This window comes from Oncorhynchus gorbuscha, linkage group LG22 (assembly GCF_021184085.1).
Source record: "Oncorhynchus gorbuscha isolate QuinsamMale2020 ecotype Even-year linkage group LG22, OgorEven_v1.0, whole genome shotgun sequence".
NCBI lineage: Eukaryota > Metazoa > Chordata > Actinopteri > Salmoniformes > Salmonidae > Oncorhynchus > Oncorhynchus gorbuscha.
The window spans coordinates 17629752-17647076 of NC_060194.1; the positions used below are offsets into that span (position 1 = coordinate 17629752).

General features: G+C 40.2%; 1 protein-coding gene across 1 annotated transcript in view; it reads left to right on the top strand.

The window, feature by feature from the left end:
* The first annotated feature begins 1552 nt into the window (after window positions 1-1552).
* The window catches only part of LOC124009730 (double-stranded RNA-specific editase B2-like), a 35237-nt gene continuing 19464 nt past the window's right edge, over window positions 1553-17325 (top strand). Inside the window, exon 1 of the mRNA XM_046321854.1 lies at window positions 1553-1822. Within this exon, the coding sequence (XP_046177810.1) occupies window positions 1720-1822 (103 nt within the window). The 5' untranslated portion in view covers window positions 1553-1719. The remainder of the gene's footprint in view (window positions 1823-17325) is intronic.

Below are 17325 nucleotides of genomic sequence, written 5' to 3' on the forward strand. Positions count from 1 at the left end.
CTTTTTTTTCTCATTTTGAATCAAAACAGTTTGTGTGTTAAAGTGCTAAATCACGTTTTGTACTCTGCCCACCACCAAGGCTATATTCCTCTTACACAATATACATGTAGGGAACTTAACACCATCAACAATGTGTCTCGGAGAATCCTGAAAGAATGGTATTAATTATACTGTACCTTTTTACAGTAATAAACCTGTTCATGTGATATGAACAGAGGACATTTACCACTGGTGACATTATTTAACATAGTGTAGTGAATGAGTCTCTTTTAATTTTCCCAAATTCATTCCTTTATCTTAAGGCCTTCTAAGAACAGATTTTGTATCAGACAAACAATGAAAGTACACCTTGTTACTACCAGGATGCTCCCGAATTGCACTCTATTCCTATATAGTGCTCTACTTTTGACCATTTGACCAGGCAATAGGATGCCATTTGGGACTCATAATAATAAGTAGCTAACACACAGAGGCAGTGAGGTGAAAGGCTATCTGGAAGAAGGGATCCCAACGGGCTCGACACAATCCCCCAGACAGAGCATTGGAATCATAGATAAAGGAGGTTACAGTATCGAACTGATCCCCTCGAGGAGGCTTATAGTTCAAATCGACCCCGCCGTAGAAATACCAGGACACAAACAACCTGAACCTGCATCTCTCCTCTCCATACAGCTGGAACTGAAACAAATATGACAGCCACAATTAGCAAGATATCGATATGGTATTGTTGCGTCCCTGTGTACAACGTGTGCCATAAATTGGAATCATAATTGTAATATTATGTATGATAATGATCCTTCTGGGGACAACAATGATATGTGACTGGCAGGGATTAAACACCAGTTAATTAAAAGTAAAGTTGAAATGGTATTTATTGGGAGGATTATGCAAAATAGGTATTATGATACAAATGACCGGAGTTTGTGGATTGCGTGAACTGCCTTCTAACATGCGTCCACTGAAAAGACATTGCTTCAGCAACCTTCATGGATGTTGGTTTCAAAGCTGCGGATAATGATAGCAGGTAAATGTTCTACCATTAGGATAATGACTGTTTGGAATGCATCATCATTCAGGCAGAAAAGCAAATATGATTGCCATATGAGTTTCCATGTAAAGAATTTGACTGGAAGAGGGGCTATACACGCTGAAACACTAGGCTACTACTAATGAAAACAGTTGCCTTCTTATATTTCATGAGTTAATTGAATAGATGGATGGTCACTTGGTTGTACTGAGAGAAATAAATCAGTCTGGACTCTTTTGACATTTCAGGCAAATAAAGGCAATACGCTACATTTGCGCTCCCCGGAAGACATGCACAATTGCGCACATTCCATTCCCAAAGATAGCATACACGTGTTGCCTTCTTGTGCGTAAAAGTATTTGTTGTCTGTTGGTGTCTTTGCATGTTGTTTGTTTTCAATAGGGGAAGAAAGCATGCATCACTTTGCATAAGAGCAACATACAGCGGTTAGTCCCCTTGGGGCGTGTGGTGGTTCTCCTCTCCAGTCTAAATGATGTCACTTTCTAAAAAGGCTGTCAGCAAGAATGTAGGTGGCACCCAAACACAGTAGCAGGGAGATTCCCGCAGTAAGCCAAGGCGCTCCAGTGAAATAGTCCTGCACTTTACTTGGAGAGCCTCTGCTTCTCATTTCACCGGTTATCAACCAGGGGAAGGCATTCAGGGAAGACTGTAGGAGTCTCTTCGTGTGCCTCATGGCTGCGGTACTTGGAAACAGCACCCGAACTACGGGAACTTCAGATTGTGAGCTGAGAAGCCACTTCAGAAGGCGAAAGAGGAGGAGGTCGACAAGAAAAGGTCAGTAGACAACTTGTTGTGGTCAAATGACGAGTTGTCGCCATGAGTTAAATGTGGACAGAAGGTCACAGAATGTACCCTTCATTGAGATGATTTAAGTTTGCCTTGAGGGTTACTATGTAAGATAAAATCACAAAGCCTGAAATAAACGTAGGAATACTTTGTCACTGCATCGTTATTGGAGAATATCTTGACTTTATTTTGGTGGTGTAAGGTTTGCCAGTGGTCATAAAATGTAGCCTACATTATTACAAATATGATCATTCCACACTGTAAAACCAAGTACCTGTGCAGCACATGCTCAACTCATTTCTGCAAGGAGTGAAGTGATACAATTGTTTATTAATTGATCTCCTCATATTGGAGGCAACAGAGAAAATGCACTGTGTTGAATTTTGATTCTCATATTATTGAACTGTAAGTGCCTTCGGTCCTGAATTGATTCGTAAGGATATTATAAAATAGGCTTACTCCAATCAATGGAATGCTTTGACCAATAATTTAAATGGCTTTTGATAGTTCCCCTAGTCTATCTCCTGTTATTTAAATTCACTCTCATTATCATGAAAGCCCTGACAATAATTTCTATTGTCCTCTTGGCAACAGGTCAACATTTTAGGATTACACTGCAATGCCATTGTTCTTGACACACTAATCCTCGGAAAATGCTGCAGATTATTTCATGAGGGGCTTTGTATTAAAACCTATGCTTATTCAAAGTGCCTAAACCTTTTCCATTCTATGTACGACCTATTGGCCTTTTGTTGCTCAATGTGAGAGTGTATAACGTTACAGTGAATGAATTGCATGTGCCCCAAATGCTAGCCGATTCCCATTAGTGCACTGCGTTTAGTGCAGACTTGGTTTCAAAATAATCAGTGGCCTTCTTTTGAGGAGGTTTGTTGTAATGATTTAACTAAAAGGTTATTTTGAATTGATATATTGACAGAAGAGTTGTATATTTCTCTTTTGAATGTGGGATGTGGTAAACATTTGAGTAGGCTATATAAACATTCAAATGATGAGACAAATATATGAACTTGGAACATTTCTTGGATATCATGAAAGTTTTCTTTTTAACACAATAATGTTTTGATCATTAACAGAATACATTTGGTAAATTACTGAAAAAAATGTTTTTTTTCTTTATTTTTACTATTTTCTACATTGTAGAATAATAGTCAAGACCTCAAAACTATATGAAATAACAGATATTGAATCATGTAGTAACCAAAAAATTTTAAACAAATATATTTTAGATTCTTCAAAGTAGCCACCCTTTGTCTTGATAACATCTTTGCACACTCTTGGCATTCTCTCAACCAGCTTCATGAGGAATGCTTTTCCAACCGTCTTGAATGAGTTCCCACATATGCTGAGCACTTGTTGGCTGCTTTTCCTTCACTCCTTCTCTCACTTCACTCTCCAACTCATCCCAAACCATCATAATTGAATTGGGTTGATTGTGGAGGCCAGGTCCTCTGATGCAGCACGCCATTACTCTCCTTCTTGGTCAAATAGCCCTTACACAGCCTGGAGGTGCGTTTTGGGTCATTGTCCTGTTGAAAAACAAATGATAGTCCCACTAAGTGCAAACCAGATGGGATGGGTACAGGTTAGAGGTGATTTGTACATGTACAGTCGTGGCCAAAAGTTTTGAGAATAACACAAATATTAATTTTCCCAAAGTCTGCTGCCTCAGTTTGTATGATGGCAATTTGCATATACTCCAGAATGTTATGAAGAGTGATCAGAAGAATTGCAATTAATTGCAAAGTCCCTCTTTGCCATGCAAATGAACGAAATCCCCTAAAAACATTTCCACTGCATTTCAGCCCTGTCACAAAAGGACCAGCTGAGTGGGCTCACTCCCAATTTTGCCTAAGAACACAGCCATGAATAAAGAATGGTACAAACACATCCTCTGAGAGCAACTTCTCCCAACCATCACAGAACAGTTTGGTGACGAACAATGCCTTATCCAGCATGATGGAGCACCTTGCCATAAGGCAAAAGTGATAACTAAGTGGTTCGGGGAACAAAACATCAATAGTTTTGGTCCATGGCCAGGAAATTCCCCGGACCTTAATCCCATTGAGAACATGTGGTCAATCCTCAAGAGGTGGGGTGGACAAACAGAAACCCACAAATTCTGACAAACTCCAAGCATTTGATTATGCAAGAATGGGCTGCCATCAGTGTGGCCCAGAAGTTAATTGACAGTTAATTGACAGGATTGCAGAGGTCTTGAATAAGAAGGGTCAACACTGCAAATATTGACTCTTTGCATCAACTTCATGTAATTGTCAATAAAAGCCTTTGACACTTGTGAAATGCTTGTAATTATACTTCAGTATTCCATAGTAACATCTGACAAAAATATCTAAAGACACTGAGGCAGCAGAATTTGTGAATATTAATATTTGTGTCATTCTCTAAACTTTTGGCCATGACTGTAGGTAGGGGTGAAGTGACTATGGATAGATAATAAACAGTGAGTAACAGCAGTGTACAAAACAAATGGCGGGGGTGGTGGTGGACATTTGATTAATTGTTCAGCAGTCTTATGTCTTGGGGGTAGAAGCTGTTAAAGGGCCTTTTAGTCCTAGACTTGGCGCTCCGGTACCTCTTGCTGTGCGGTAGCAAAGAAAACAGTCTGACTTGGGTGACTGGAGTCTCTGACAATTTTATGTGCTTTCCTCTGACACTGCCTATGATATAGGTCCTGGATTACAACGGGAAGCTTGGCCCCAGTGATGTACTGGGACGTTCGCACTACCCTCTGTAGCGCCTTATGGTTAGATGCTGAGCAGTTGCCATACCAGGTGGTGATGCAACCGGTCAGGATGCTCTCGATGGTGCAGCTGTATAACTTTTTGAGGATCTGGGGACCCATGCAAAAAAAATCAGTCTCCTGAGGGGGAAAGGTTTTGTCATGCCCTCTTCACGACTGTCTTGGTGTGTTTGGACCATGATAGTTTGTTGGTGATGTGGATACCAAGGAACTTGAAACTCTCGACCCGCTCCACTACAGCCCCGATGATGTTAATGAGGGGGGGGGGGGCTGTTTGGCCAGTCTTTTCCTGTAGTCCACGATCAGCTCCTTTGTCTTGCTCACATTGAGGGAGAGGTTGTTGTCCTGGCACCACACTGCCAGTTCTCTCCCTACAGGCTGTCTCATCGTTGTCGGTGATCAATCCTACCACTGTTGTGTCATCAGCAAACTTAATAATGATGTTGGAGTTGTGTTTGGCCACGCATTCGTGGGTGAACAGGGAGTACAGGAGTGGATTAAGTACACACCCCTGGGGGGCCCCAGTGTTGAGGATCAGCGTGGCAGATGTGTTATTGCCTACCCTTACCACCTGGGGGCGGCCCGTCAGGAAGTCCAGGATCCAGTTCCAGAGGGAGATATTTAGTCCCAGGGTGAACAACATTCTCACATAGGTGTTCCTTTTGTCCAAGTGGGAAAGGGCAGTGTGGAGTGCTACAGGGCGGTAATCATTTAAGCAGGTTACCTTCGCTTCCTTGGGCACAGGGACTATGGTGGTCTGTTTGAAACATGTAGGTATTACAGACTCAGTCAGGAAGAGGTTGAAAATGTCAGTGAAGACACTTGTCAGATGGTCTGCGCATGCTTTGAGTACACGCCCTGGTAATCCATTTGGCCCCGCAGCTTTGTGAATATTAACCTGTTTAAAGGTCTTGCTCACATCGGCTACCGAGAGCGTTATCACACTGTCATCCAGAACAGCTGGTGCTCTCATGCATGCTTCAGTGTTGCTTGCCTTGAAGCGAGCATAAAAAGACATTTAGCACGTTGGTAGGCTCACATCACTGGGCAGCTCATGTCTGGGATCCCTTTGTAGTACGTAGTAGTTTTAGAGCCGGTGTAGTAGGATTCAATCTTAATCCTGTATTGACATAATTTGAGTCAATTGGAGGTGTACCTGTGGATGTGTTTCAAGGCCTACCTTCAAACTCAGTGCCTCTTTGCTTGACATCATGGGAAAATCAATACAAATCAGCCAAGACCTCAGAAAACAAATTGTAGACCTCCACAAGTCTGGTTCATCCTTGGGCGCAATTTCCAAACGCCTGAGGGTACCACATTCATCTGTACAAACAATAGTACGCAAGTATAAACACCATGGGACCACGCAGCCGTCATACCGCTCAGGATGGAGACGCCTTCTGTCTCCTAGAGATGAACGTACGTTGGTGAGAAAAGTGCAAATCATTCCCAGAACAACAGCAAAGTACCTAGTGAATATGCTGGAGGAAACAGGTACAAAGTATCTATATACACAGTAAAACATGTCCTATATCAACATAACCTGAAAGGCCGCTCAGCAAGGAAGAAGCCATTGCTCCAAAACCGCCATAAAAAAAGCCAGACTACAGTTTGCAACTGTACATGGGGATAAATATTGTAATTGTTTTAGAAATGTCCTCTGGTCTGATGAAACAAAAATATAATTGTTTGGCCAAAGTAACCATCGTTATGTTTGGAGGAAAAAGGGGGATGCTTGCAAGCTGAAGAACACCATCCCAACTGTGAAGCACGGGGGTGGCAGCATCATGTTGTGGGGGTCTTTTGCTGCAGGAGGGACTGGTGCACTTCACAAAATAGATGGCATCATGAGGCAAGAAAATGATGTGGATATATTGAAGAAACATCGTCAGACATCAGTCAGGAAGTTAAAGCATGGTCGCAAATGGGTCTTCCAAATGGAAAATTACACCAAACATACTTCCAAAGTTGTGGCAAAATGGCTTGGACAACAAAGTCAAGGTATTGGAGTGGCCATCACAAAGCCCTGACCTCAATCCTATAGAAACTTTGTGGGAAGAACTGAAAAAGTGTGTGCGAGCAAGGAGCCCTACAAACCTGACGCAGTTACACCCGCTCTGTCAGGAGGAATGGGCCAAAATTCACCCAGCTTATTGTGGGAAGCTTGTGGAAGGCTACCCGAAACGTTTGACCCAAGTTAAACAATTTAATGGCAATGCTACCAAATACTAATTGAGTGTATGTAAACTTCTGACCCACTGGAAATGTTATGAAAGAAATCTGAAATGAATCATTCACTCTAATATTATTCTGAAATTTCACATTCTTAAAATAAAGTGGTGATCCTATCTGACCTAAGACAGGGAATTTATACTGTGATTAAATGTCAGGAATTGTGAAAAACTGACTTTAAATGTATTTGGCTAAGGTGTATGTAAACTTCTGACTTCAACTGTATGTCCATTGCTCATGTTTCTTGACCCAAGCAAGTATCTTCTTCTTATTAGTGTCCTTTAGTAGTGGTTTCTTTACAGGAATTCGACCACGAAGGCCTGATTCACTTAGTCTCCTCTGAACAGTTGATGTTTAGATGTGTCTGTTACTTGAAATCTGTGTTTGTGATTATACCCTGATGAAGACAGCTTGGCTGTCGAAACGTTGGTATTACATTTTTGCATCTGAGCTCCTAGAGTGTGCGGCTCTCTTTTATTTTCAAGTTTCTACTCCGCTAGCCAGCACCTCGTCTTAATAGGTGTGCGTTTCTTTTTCTACTTGAAATCTGTGAAACATTTATTTGGGCTGCATTCTGATCCTCTGCAGCAGAGGTAACTCTGGGTCTTCCTTTCCTGTGGCGATCCTCATGAGAGACAGTTTCATCATAGCGCTTGATGGTTTTTGCAACTGCACTTGAAGAAACTTCTTCAAGTTCTTGAAATGTTCTGTGTTGACTGACCTTGATGTCTTAAAGTAATGATGGACTGTCATTTCTTTGCTTATTTGAGCTGTTCTTGTCATAATATGGACTTGGTCTTTTACCACATAGGGTTATCTTCTGTATGCCACCCCTACCTTGTCACAACACAACTGATTGGCTCAAATGCATTAAGAAGGAAAGAAATTCCAGAAATGAAGCTGGTTTAGAGAATGCCAAGAAGCTGTCATCAAGGCAAAGAGTGGTTAAGTTGAAGAATCTCAAATATAAATTATATTTTGATTTGTTTTAACACCTTTGTGGTTGCTACATGATTACATATGTGTTTTTTCATAGTTTTCATGTCTTCACTACTATTATACAATGTAGAAAATAGTAAAATTAAAGAATAACACTGGAATGAATAGATGTGTCGAAACTTTTGACTGGTGCTTTACCTTGTGCAGAGACTAGTGGACTTTTCAGGACAGTATACTGTAATTGGTTATTTGGGAAAGTTGTGCAATATTGTCCTTTATTCAGGACAGATTAACATGATGAACCAACATGGAACAACAGCTGTTGTTGACCATTTCTGTCATCTGTTGTTTTCAACAAAACGTATTATGGTGATTTGTATCCATATTTGTTGATTTGATTGTTATTTTGATATAAAGTTACATTACAGATGTAGGATCTTAATTTGACATAAAATGCAAAATAATCATGCAGCAACAGGTTTTGAACTTTTAGTCCATATTGTTGCTTGATCAGTGATTAGGCTATTAGCTGGCCAAAATGTAGGCTACATTAAATGTGCAATACTGTTAATATAACCGTGTGTTAGTGTGGGTTTTCAGTAAATGTATGTAAATTACAAAGCTCATCTGCATTTCCAACAGTGCAGGAGAATTCTCAGCAGCAAAAGAGTGATCAAATTAAGATCCTACATTTGTATAACAAACATATAACCATTGCTAGAGCAAGTCAACATGCAATTTTACTACATGTATAGCGAGTGCCTCAGGTCTAGACAGACAGGAAGAAAAAGGCTTCTATTAATGCAGTGTAGAAACGTCAGATCTGCATTTATCTTTGTTGGTTGTTAAGTTGCATTGAAACCAGACATGACAGCAGTCAACTAGACAGCATTTTTTAAAGACTGATGGCCAGACAGACAGACTGCCTGATCTGTCTATGAATCAGCATTAGGGAATGTTTTAATCTCATTTAATGTGTCAGGGAAACTAGTCAACTTTAAATCCACATTGACACCAATATAATAAAGCTGCCATTATTACAGTCCACTGCACAGCAACACTGTCGAGAGACGATAACTGGAACTATGACACTTATTGTATTTAATGTTGTAGTATTCATGAACCATAAGCTGTAGTGAGGAAACCCAGAGCAATATCTTCAATATGTTCAGGGAGTAGATCATTTGACAGAGTGCTATTGTTTAGCAAAAAGAAAAAAAGGGTTTAATAAAGCCCTTCTCATTGATTCCACTGAAAATATGCCGTTTGTAAGAAGACTCACTCTAATACAAGGCAACATAGATTAGAGGAAATATAGTATTTGGATTGATGAAGAGGCAGACAAGCAGGCAATGGTGCTACTAGTTGAAATGGGGACATTTTCACAGCTGTCGTATCATCGGAGAGCCACAGATTTGTGCCACAGTATGCCATTGTTATTATCCTCAATTGCAATTTATTTCACATTACCATATGTTTTAGGAAATATTTTCATCATTCAGTTCCAAGCAAGTATTTATTGTCAGCTTTGGGTTTAGTTTTTGAACAGCTTTTATCTGTGTTTATTTGATTTGATGTACTGTATGAGTAATTTGATTAGATGTCTCTGCTAAAGGCTATCACCCAAGCTAAAGGGAGTCAAGTGGAACGGTTCCACTTTCCTCCACAGTGGACAGGATGCGTGTGATCACAGTGGACGGGATGCGTGTGATCATCATGGATTTGTGCTCAGATATCAGATATCTCACTGCTTGACTGGCTCTGAGCCTCTGGTTGAGTGGAGTTTATGAGATATTGTCATCTATATTTCAAAGATATGACTGCAGATTAGATGGGTGGGCTGTTTTTAAGAAGATCCAGGGCCTTATGTATGAAGTGTCTCAGAGTAGGACTGCTGATTTGGGATCAGTTTAGCCTTTTAATAAGATTCATGGACAAGGAGGTACCTGATCCTAGATCAGCACTCCTACTCTGAGATACTTACTACATACGGACCCTGATTTTTTCTCTCTGAGGTTTAAAGGTTCATTATGTTCATTGTGTAATTTCTGTTGCATAACAACCTGTTCAAACTGATTTAATAGAGTCTTTTGTTGATGTGTGTGGTAATATGGCTCCTCCTCTCTGAGAATATAATTATGAAGTTCTCTTCCTGTTTATCTGATCACTGCAGATGGGCACAACCTGCTTGTGAACTCCAAACATCACAACTACATGAATAGTTTGTAGCATATTATGTATTAGTTATAAAAATGAGTTTGGGAAAAGTGGCATCAAATGAAGCCCACAAACCTCCCTTTTAAAAAAATATATATTTGACCTTTATTTTACTAGACAAGTCAGTTAAGAACAAATTCTTATTTTCAATGACGGCCTGACCATAACTTTGGCTCCTAACCATGACAGGCTGTTTCCCCCCTGCTATCTTCATTTGATGTCACTTTCTCAGTAGAGATGCAAACTTTTGGCAGACAGGAGCCTAGCCAATTGTGTCAGTTTCATAGTTTCATCCGCATTACATGGGTGTGCTGGTTTCCTCAGAGAGGCGGTTCACAGGTCAACTAAAGGAGGTTGTCAGATGATTGTTCCATCACCTCTCTCTGGTTCGATAGAGATACACATCTCAAACCCTCACTACAATGGAAAAGACCAACTGGATTGAGAAAAACATTCAAAATTAGTCCAAGTTATTTTGAAGTTTTGTCGGGTACACCGGGCTCTATTTGTTTTCAGCTGGCGATAAGCCAGCACAATGATCACATGCTCATTTGCAATTATGTTTGCAGGGTTCTTAAGGATTGGACCCTTTTTTTCATTTTTCGCCTAAAACCACAAACCCAAATCTAACTGCCTCTAGCTCAGGACCTGAAGCAAGGATATGCATATTCTTGGTACCTTTTGAAAGGAAACCATTTGAACTTTGTGGAAATGTGAAAATGTAATGTAATAGCTACTGTAAATTGGATACTGCCGTTGGATTAATAAGAATTTAAGCTTTCGGCCCATATAAGACATGGCTATGTCCCAGAAAGTTGACTGTTGTATCCAACATTTTCTAGTCACATTATCGCATATTGAGCAACAACCGTCCCGGTTTAGAGACACCGATCCGGTAAAGGTTAGCGTGTTAAAGTCGGCGCTCTCCTATTTTCAAACCCTAGCAAAGGATTTGTCCTTTACCTGTCTTATATGAGCTCTCTTGCGCTGAGGTGGAAGGGGTGGCAATATCGGAGGTGCGTTCTTCCTTAAAAACGTTCGCCAAAGTGTCAATTTCAGGCAGCGCTGGTGCGGATATTTAAGACCATGGTAACGAGTTTGGTTATGGAATAGATTTTGACAGGGGAAGGGCAGTCTGTACAGCCTTGATGCACAGTGCCCATATGCAAAAAAAATATCAGGTTTGGGAGAATCCCCTTTCTATTGTACATTATTTTAGCCGGCTCCTGTTATTATTTTGGATGTGCGTAAAATGTCATGGAATAAGAGATGAGATAATCCGGTGACACTCGTATTTAGGAACATTTACATAATTGTTTGCTTTTTTTCTCTTGTTTAATTTGATTCAAAAACAAGCCCTTATAGGCTACCCTTCCCCTACTATAATGAACGCTGGTTGAACAGCAATGCGCCTGTTGTCTCTTTCTTCTCCTGACCGTGCATTAGCCAAGTAGCCTCTCCATTACAGGTTTCTAAATGGTCGCTTTTGCATTCTTCAGAATTCACGTCAGCCTACCTGCAGTGCATAGGCTACTTTATTCAGCTTGTATCGCGCACCTCTAAACATATACAAATGATTCAGTCCTATAACACCATATCAACGATATGGGCCTCACACAAACAGCACAGGAGCAGGAGCCTAGTTTTTTTTTATTTGAGGATAAGTGCCATGCCTAAATGGGCCTATACACCTTGAAGCTATGTACAACAATATTGACTTCAACACATATTGAGCACTGGGTGTGTTTTAACTGCTGCTATTACTCATTACTGTAGCCTATGCTATTTAACAAACTGTATCAATCCACAATGGACTAGGAAGAGAATTGTGCCCCCAGCCAAATTGGAGAAGACAATGCAAAGACCGTCAATAACCTACAGAATTTAAGATAACTGCATGCAGTATTAAGCCATGAAACGTTCTGATTGGACAGTGAGGGCCCTCCTCACATGTATAATTTATGTATTAATCAAAGCCCAGCCCTTTCGCTCCACCAACTGCTATTGCACTCATAATTCCCACAGTGAAAATAGCAAAATATTTTGGGCACACTCCTGGACCTTTAGCCCTACTGCCAGCGCTATTTTCTGGGAAGTGCACAGCTCAAAATGGAACGTCTAACGCCGTCTTTGCAACACTGTGGCTATTTCCCCCTTGGTGAACAGAATACACTGGTGGTGTTAGTAGTGACTGACAATTTTCACCCACCAGGCCCTTTTGTCCACCATCCCCTCTTCATCCCCTGTGTGACCTGACCAAAGGTAGTGCACTGTATAGGGAATAGGGTACCATTTGGGATGCATCATGGTTTATTTCTCGCCTCATTTCCCCTTCCCCTAGCCAGACTCCAACCTGGCCCTGTTGAGTGGATTCTACAAATTATGACCAATTTGTTACCATTAAATGTGAGATGCTGATTTGATTCACTAAATGGATTGAATTGTGGAAATTGAATGTATGTATATTGAAACAATGTTTGCCTCATCAAACTCATTTTGCAAAGATGATAACAATGTAAATATGCACATTTTAAACTGGAGAAATATTTGTGGTCTTGATGTTGTGCAAAATAAAGTAATGTGTCTGTACAGTGCATTCGGAAAGTATTCAGACCCCTTGACTTTTTCCACATTTTGTTCCGTTACAGCCCTATTCTAAAATTGATTAAATAAAAATATTTCCTCATCAATCTACACACAATACCCCATAATGAAAAACATCCTTGAGATGTTCTACAACATGATTGGAGTCCACCTTTGGTAAATTAAATTGATTGGACATGATTTGGAAAGGCACACACCTGTCTATATAAGGTCCCACAAGAGCAAAAACCAAGCCATGAGGTCGAAGGTATTGTCCGTAGAGCTCCGAGACAGGATTGTGTCAAAGCACATATCTGGGGAAGTGTAGCAAAGACGGAAGCCACTCCTTAGTAAAAGGCACATGACAGATTCTCTGGTCTGATGAAACCAAGATTGAACTCTTTGGCCTGAATGCCAAGCGTCACAACTGGAGGAAACATGGCACCATCCCTATGGTGAAGCATGGTGATGGCAGCACCAGACTGAGGTGAAGGTTCACCTTCCAACTGGACAACGACCCTAAGCACACAGCCAAGACAACGCAGGAGTGGCTTTGGGACAAGTTTCTGAATGTCCTGGAGTGGCCCAGCCAGAGCCCAGATTTGAACCCGATCGAACATCTCTGGAGAGTCCTGAAAATAGCTGTGCAGCGACACACCCATCCAACTTGACAGAGCTTGAGAGGATCTGCAGAGAAGATTTGGAGAAACTCCCCAAATACAGGTGTGCCAAGCTTGTAGCATCATACCCAGTACGACTCAAGGCTATAATCACTGCCAATGGTGATTCAACAAAGTACTGAGTAAATGTTCTGAATACTTTTTTGGGGGGTGGGAATAGGGTGCCACATCTCTGCTGCTCAGTGGGGGTGAGGCAGCAAATACATCTCAGTGAAATTGGTATCTCTGGGTTCAGGGGCCAAAACCCAAGCACATTATATAGTGCTGCACCAGTAATGTGTTAAATGTCACTGTGGGACTACAGGGAATCTCCTGAAGATAGGACCCTGGATGAATAATGGACAATTGTCCAAAAATAAAGTATTTTATAAAAATATGTTTCTGTTTAAAAATAAAATTAAAAATGTGTTGTTTTACAGGTTCAGCCATAGTAGTACGGCACCACTGGAGCAAACTAGGGTTAAGTGACCTACTCAAAGGCACATCAACAGATTTTTTCCCAACGGAAACCGCTAAGCTACCTGCCTTCTTAAGGAAAACCCTCTATAGTACTGGTGACTGGAATAGTTTATGATTGCATCACTGTCTTATGTTATGCACAGTAGGCTACTACCCACACTATGAAACTGCCTTCCTATCATTACCTACTTCTGTGTGTACACACTTCATTGCCAGTTTGACAAAGTAGAGAAGTACAGACAAACATGTACACAGGATATTTTATCCCTTTTCTGCCTCACTTCTTACAAAGCGATACGAATAATTGAAACAGTTGTTTTCTTGAACCTGTAGACATCTATACTAATTTTGACCAGGGCCCATAAAGTAGTGCACTAAATAGGCAGTAGGGTGCCATTTGGGATGCTCCCATGGCTTTCCTACTCTCCATGTGCCTGAACTGAATGAGAATCTTTCGGCTTCCCACATTGCAATATTAAGACAACCAGTAGGTATAGATGTCTACAGGTTCAAGAAAACAACTGTTTCAATTATTCGTAAATGCATTTTTGAGCTAACAGGCTGACCAGAATAAATCCATTGATAAAATATCCTGATATGTAAATGTACATGTTTGTCAATGTATCTGTCATCAAATGTTAATTTACTGTTTTGATATGTCTTTGTCAAACTGGCAATGAAGTGTGTAGAATCACACTGAATATTAAGTAGATGTCTACAGGTAATGATAGGAAGGCAGTTTCATAGTGTGGGTAGTAGCCTACTGTGCATAACATAAGACAGTGATGCAATCATAAACTATTCCAGTCACCAGTACTATAGAGGGTTTTCCTTAAGAAGGCAGGTAGCTTAGCGGTTTCCGTTGGGAAAAATCTGTTGATGTGCCTTTGAGTAGGGCACTTAACCCTAGTTTGCTCCAGTGGTGCCGTACTACTATGGCTGAACCTGTAAAACAACACATTTAACTGAACCTATCCGGTGTATGTGACAATAAAACATAAATATTTTATTTTTAAACAGAAATATATTTTTATAAAATACTTTATTTTTGGACTATTGTCCATTATTCATCCAGGGTCCTATCTTCAGGAGATTCCCTGTAGTCCCACAGTGACATTTAACACATTACTGGTGCAGCACTGTGTAATGTGCTTGGGTTTTGGCCCCTGAACCCAGAGACACCAATTTCACTGAGATGTATCTGCTGCCTCACCCCCACTGAGCAGCAGAGATGTGGCACCCTATTCCCAAGTGGCACCCTATTCCCTATATAGTGTACTAGTAGTAAAATATATAGGGTGCCATTTGTAACTTCACCATGCTTAAAGGGATATTAAATGTCAGGTTTTTATTTTTTACTCATCTACCAATAGGTGCCCCTCTTTGCGAGGCATTGGAAAACCTCCCAGGTCTTTGTGGTTGAATCTGTGTTTTAAATTCACTGCTCAACTGAGGAACCTTACAGATAATTGAATGTGTGGGGTACAGAGATGAGGTAGTCATTCGAGAATGTTAAACACTATTATTTCACAGAGTGAGTTCATGCAACTTATTATGTGAATTGTTAAGGACATTTTTACTCCTTAACTTATTTAGGCTTGCCATAACAAATGGGTTGAATAAGACATTTCAGCTTTTCATTTTTAATGAATTCTATACTTTTATAAAAACAGAATTCCACTTTGACATTATGGGGTATTGTGTGTAGGCCAGGAACACAAAATCTAAATTGTATCCATTTTTAATTCAAGCTGTAACACAACAAAGTGTGGAAAAAGTCAAGGGGTGTGAATACTTTCTGAAAGCACTGTACTTTACTGTGACTTTACACTTTGCTGTTCCCTTGGATATTTGAGTATATTAAATGCAGAAAGAATGAGATGGGAACCAAACAATGTAATTATAAGGCTTTTAAACTGGAGCGGCACGGGAAGCTCTTTCCTGCTCTTTCCTGGCCCGTATTCTTCCAGCTAATGATGTAATTTACTCTGGAAACAAAAACAAATAACTGTATTTTGTCACGCAGCTGCTTTTTGAAATTTGATTATTAGTGTATTTTTTAGGGGGTAGATTAGCTTTAATATTGCAGATAGATTGTGGGTTCTAACAATGTAATTGTCTGCATAATTTCCAATCCTGCATATATTTCAAAATATCTTTATTATTTTCCCCTAACCCTACCACACCTCCGTAGCTGCTTAGCTAGATTTATTATCTGTCTCCTTCTCTGAACTCCATAAGAATGAACTGACTTGATAGAAGAGAATGCTTACTCATAACAAGCCTCAGTTTATCAGTTTGAGAGCCAAAGATGCGAGATAGAAGGTTAGTATTGAAGACAAGAAGGAACATTACAAGCCGACAGTTGCCTCTGTATTTAGTTCATCCCCATTCTGGGTGGATTACATGTGCATTAGCAAGATGTTCATTAGAATGTGCCTTCAGCTTTAATTCAGGTTAATCTGACTATACCCTCACAGGAAACAAGGACTGAACTGTATAAGCTTTCTGTAAGAGTTTAAGCTTAATGCTGTTAAATACAGTCGAGTGAAAGCAAGGCAAATACAGACATAATTCAAATGAACATTTCCTTTCTGCGTAATACAATACCTCTAAAGACACTGTATTCCGGAAGGTAAATAACGTCTCTCACCATTTTTGAAGTAGAGACATATCAGTTGATAATTGTAGCTTTCCTCCAGACTGTCAAATACCACTACCTCAGATATCGAGACAGGACCCCCTATTACAGTGAGTCAGTCCCATAGTTATAGTTAACTATTAGGCTGAGTTGACATACTTTCTCTCTCCCATGCATTGCCTTCTCAACCTAATGAAATGTCACTGTTTGCTCTTATTTTAGTGCACTTTTGACAGTTTTTATCATTTAATATCACATGATCACAGCTACCCCAAACCCAAGCCTATGAGACATGGAGAATCGCATGATGTACATCACATGCTAAGGGTCAAATCTGATATCTCATCGTCATATTCCAGTGTGACTCTTTTAATGCTCCAGAGGCAAATTGGTTAATTCCGTCATTGTTAATGAAGCATGTTTAATAGAATAATGAAATTAGGCATGGCAAGGAAAGTGAAAAGCACCCCCTTCCCATCCAATGTGTGAGGCCTGACAGCTATGCATAATCTCATTTGCTAAGCATAATTAATCCAAAAAAAAAGTGGTGTGATTTTTCTCTAATGCGTACTGTCTTTCTTCAAGGGCAAGAGAAATGCTGAACTACTTGGATAGTTTCTAGCTGACGGTAGTGGCAATAGTCTCAACGCCATTCCTCTAGATCAGAAGCAGTTCAAATCATTTGGGAACATTCGGATTCATTATTATCATACAGATCGATATATTACATGTACACTGTATATAATACATGCGTACAATGTATGCACAGTGGACCATGGTAACTGGCTAATGGTCCGGTTCTTTTTTTTTAGCTCCGCCTGGTTTTAAGTGCAATGGAAGCGTGAAAGTTCATTACTTTGAATTATTGGTCACTTAAGGTGACTCGCAATTGCCATTAGCATGTTATTCTTCCTTCTATCTGGTAAAAATAACGTATCTGCTCAAAAGAAGTGTGAAC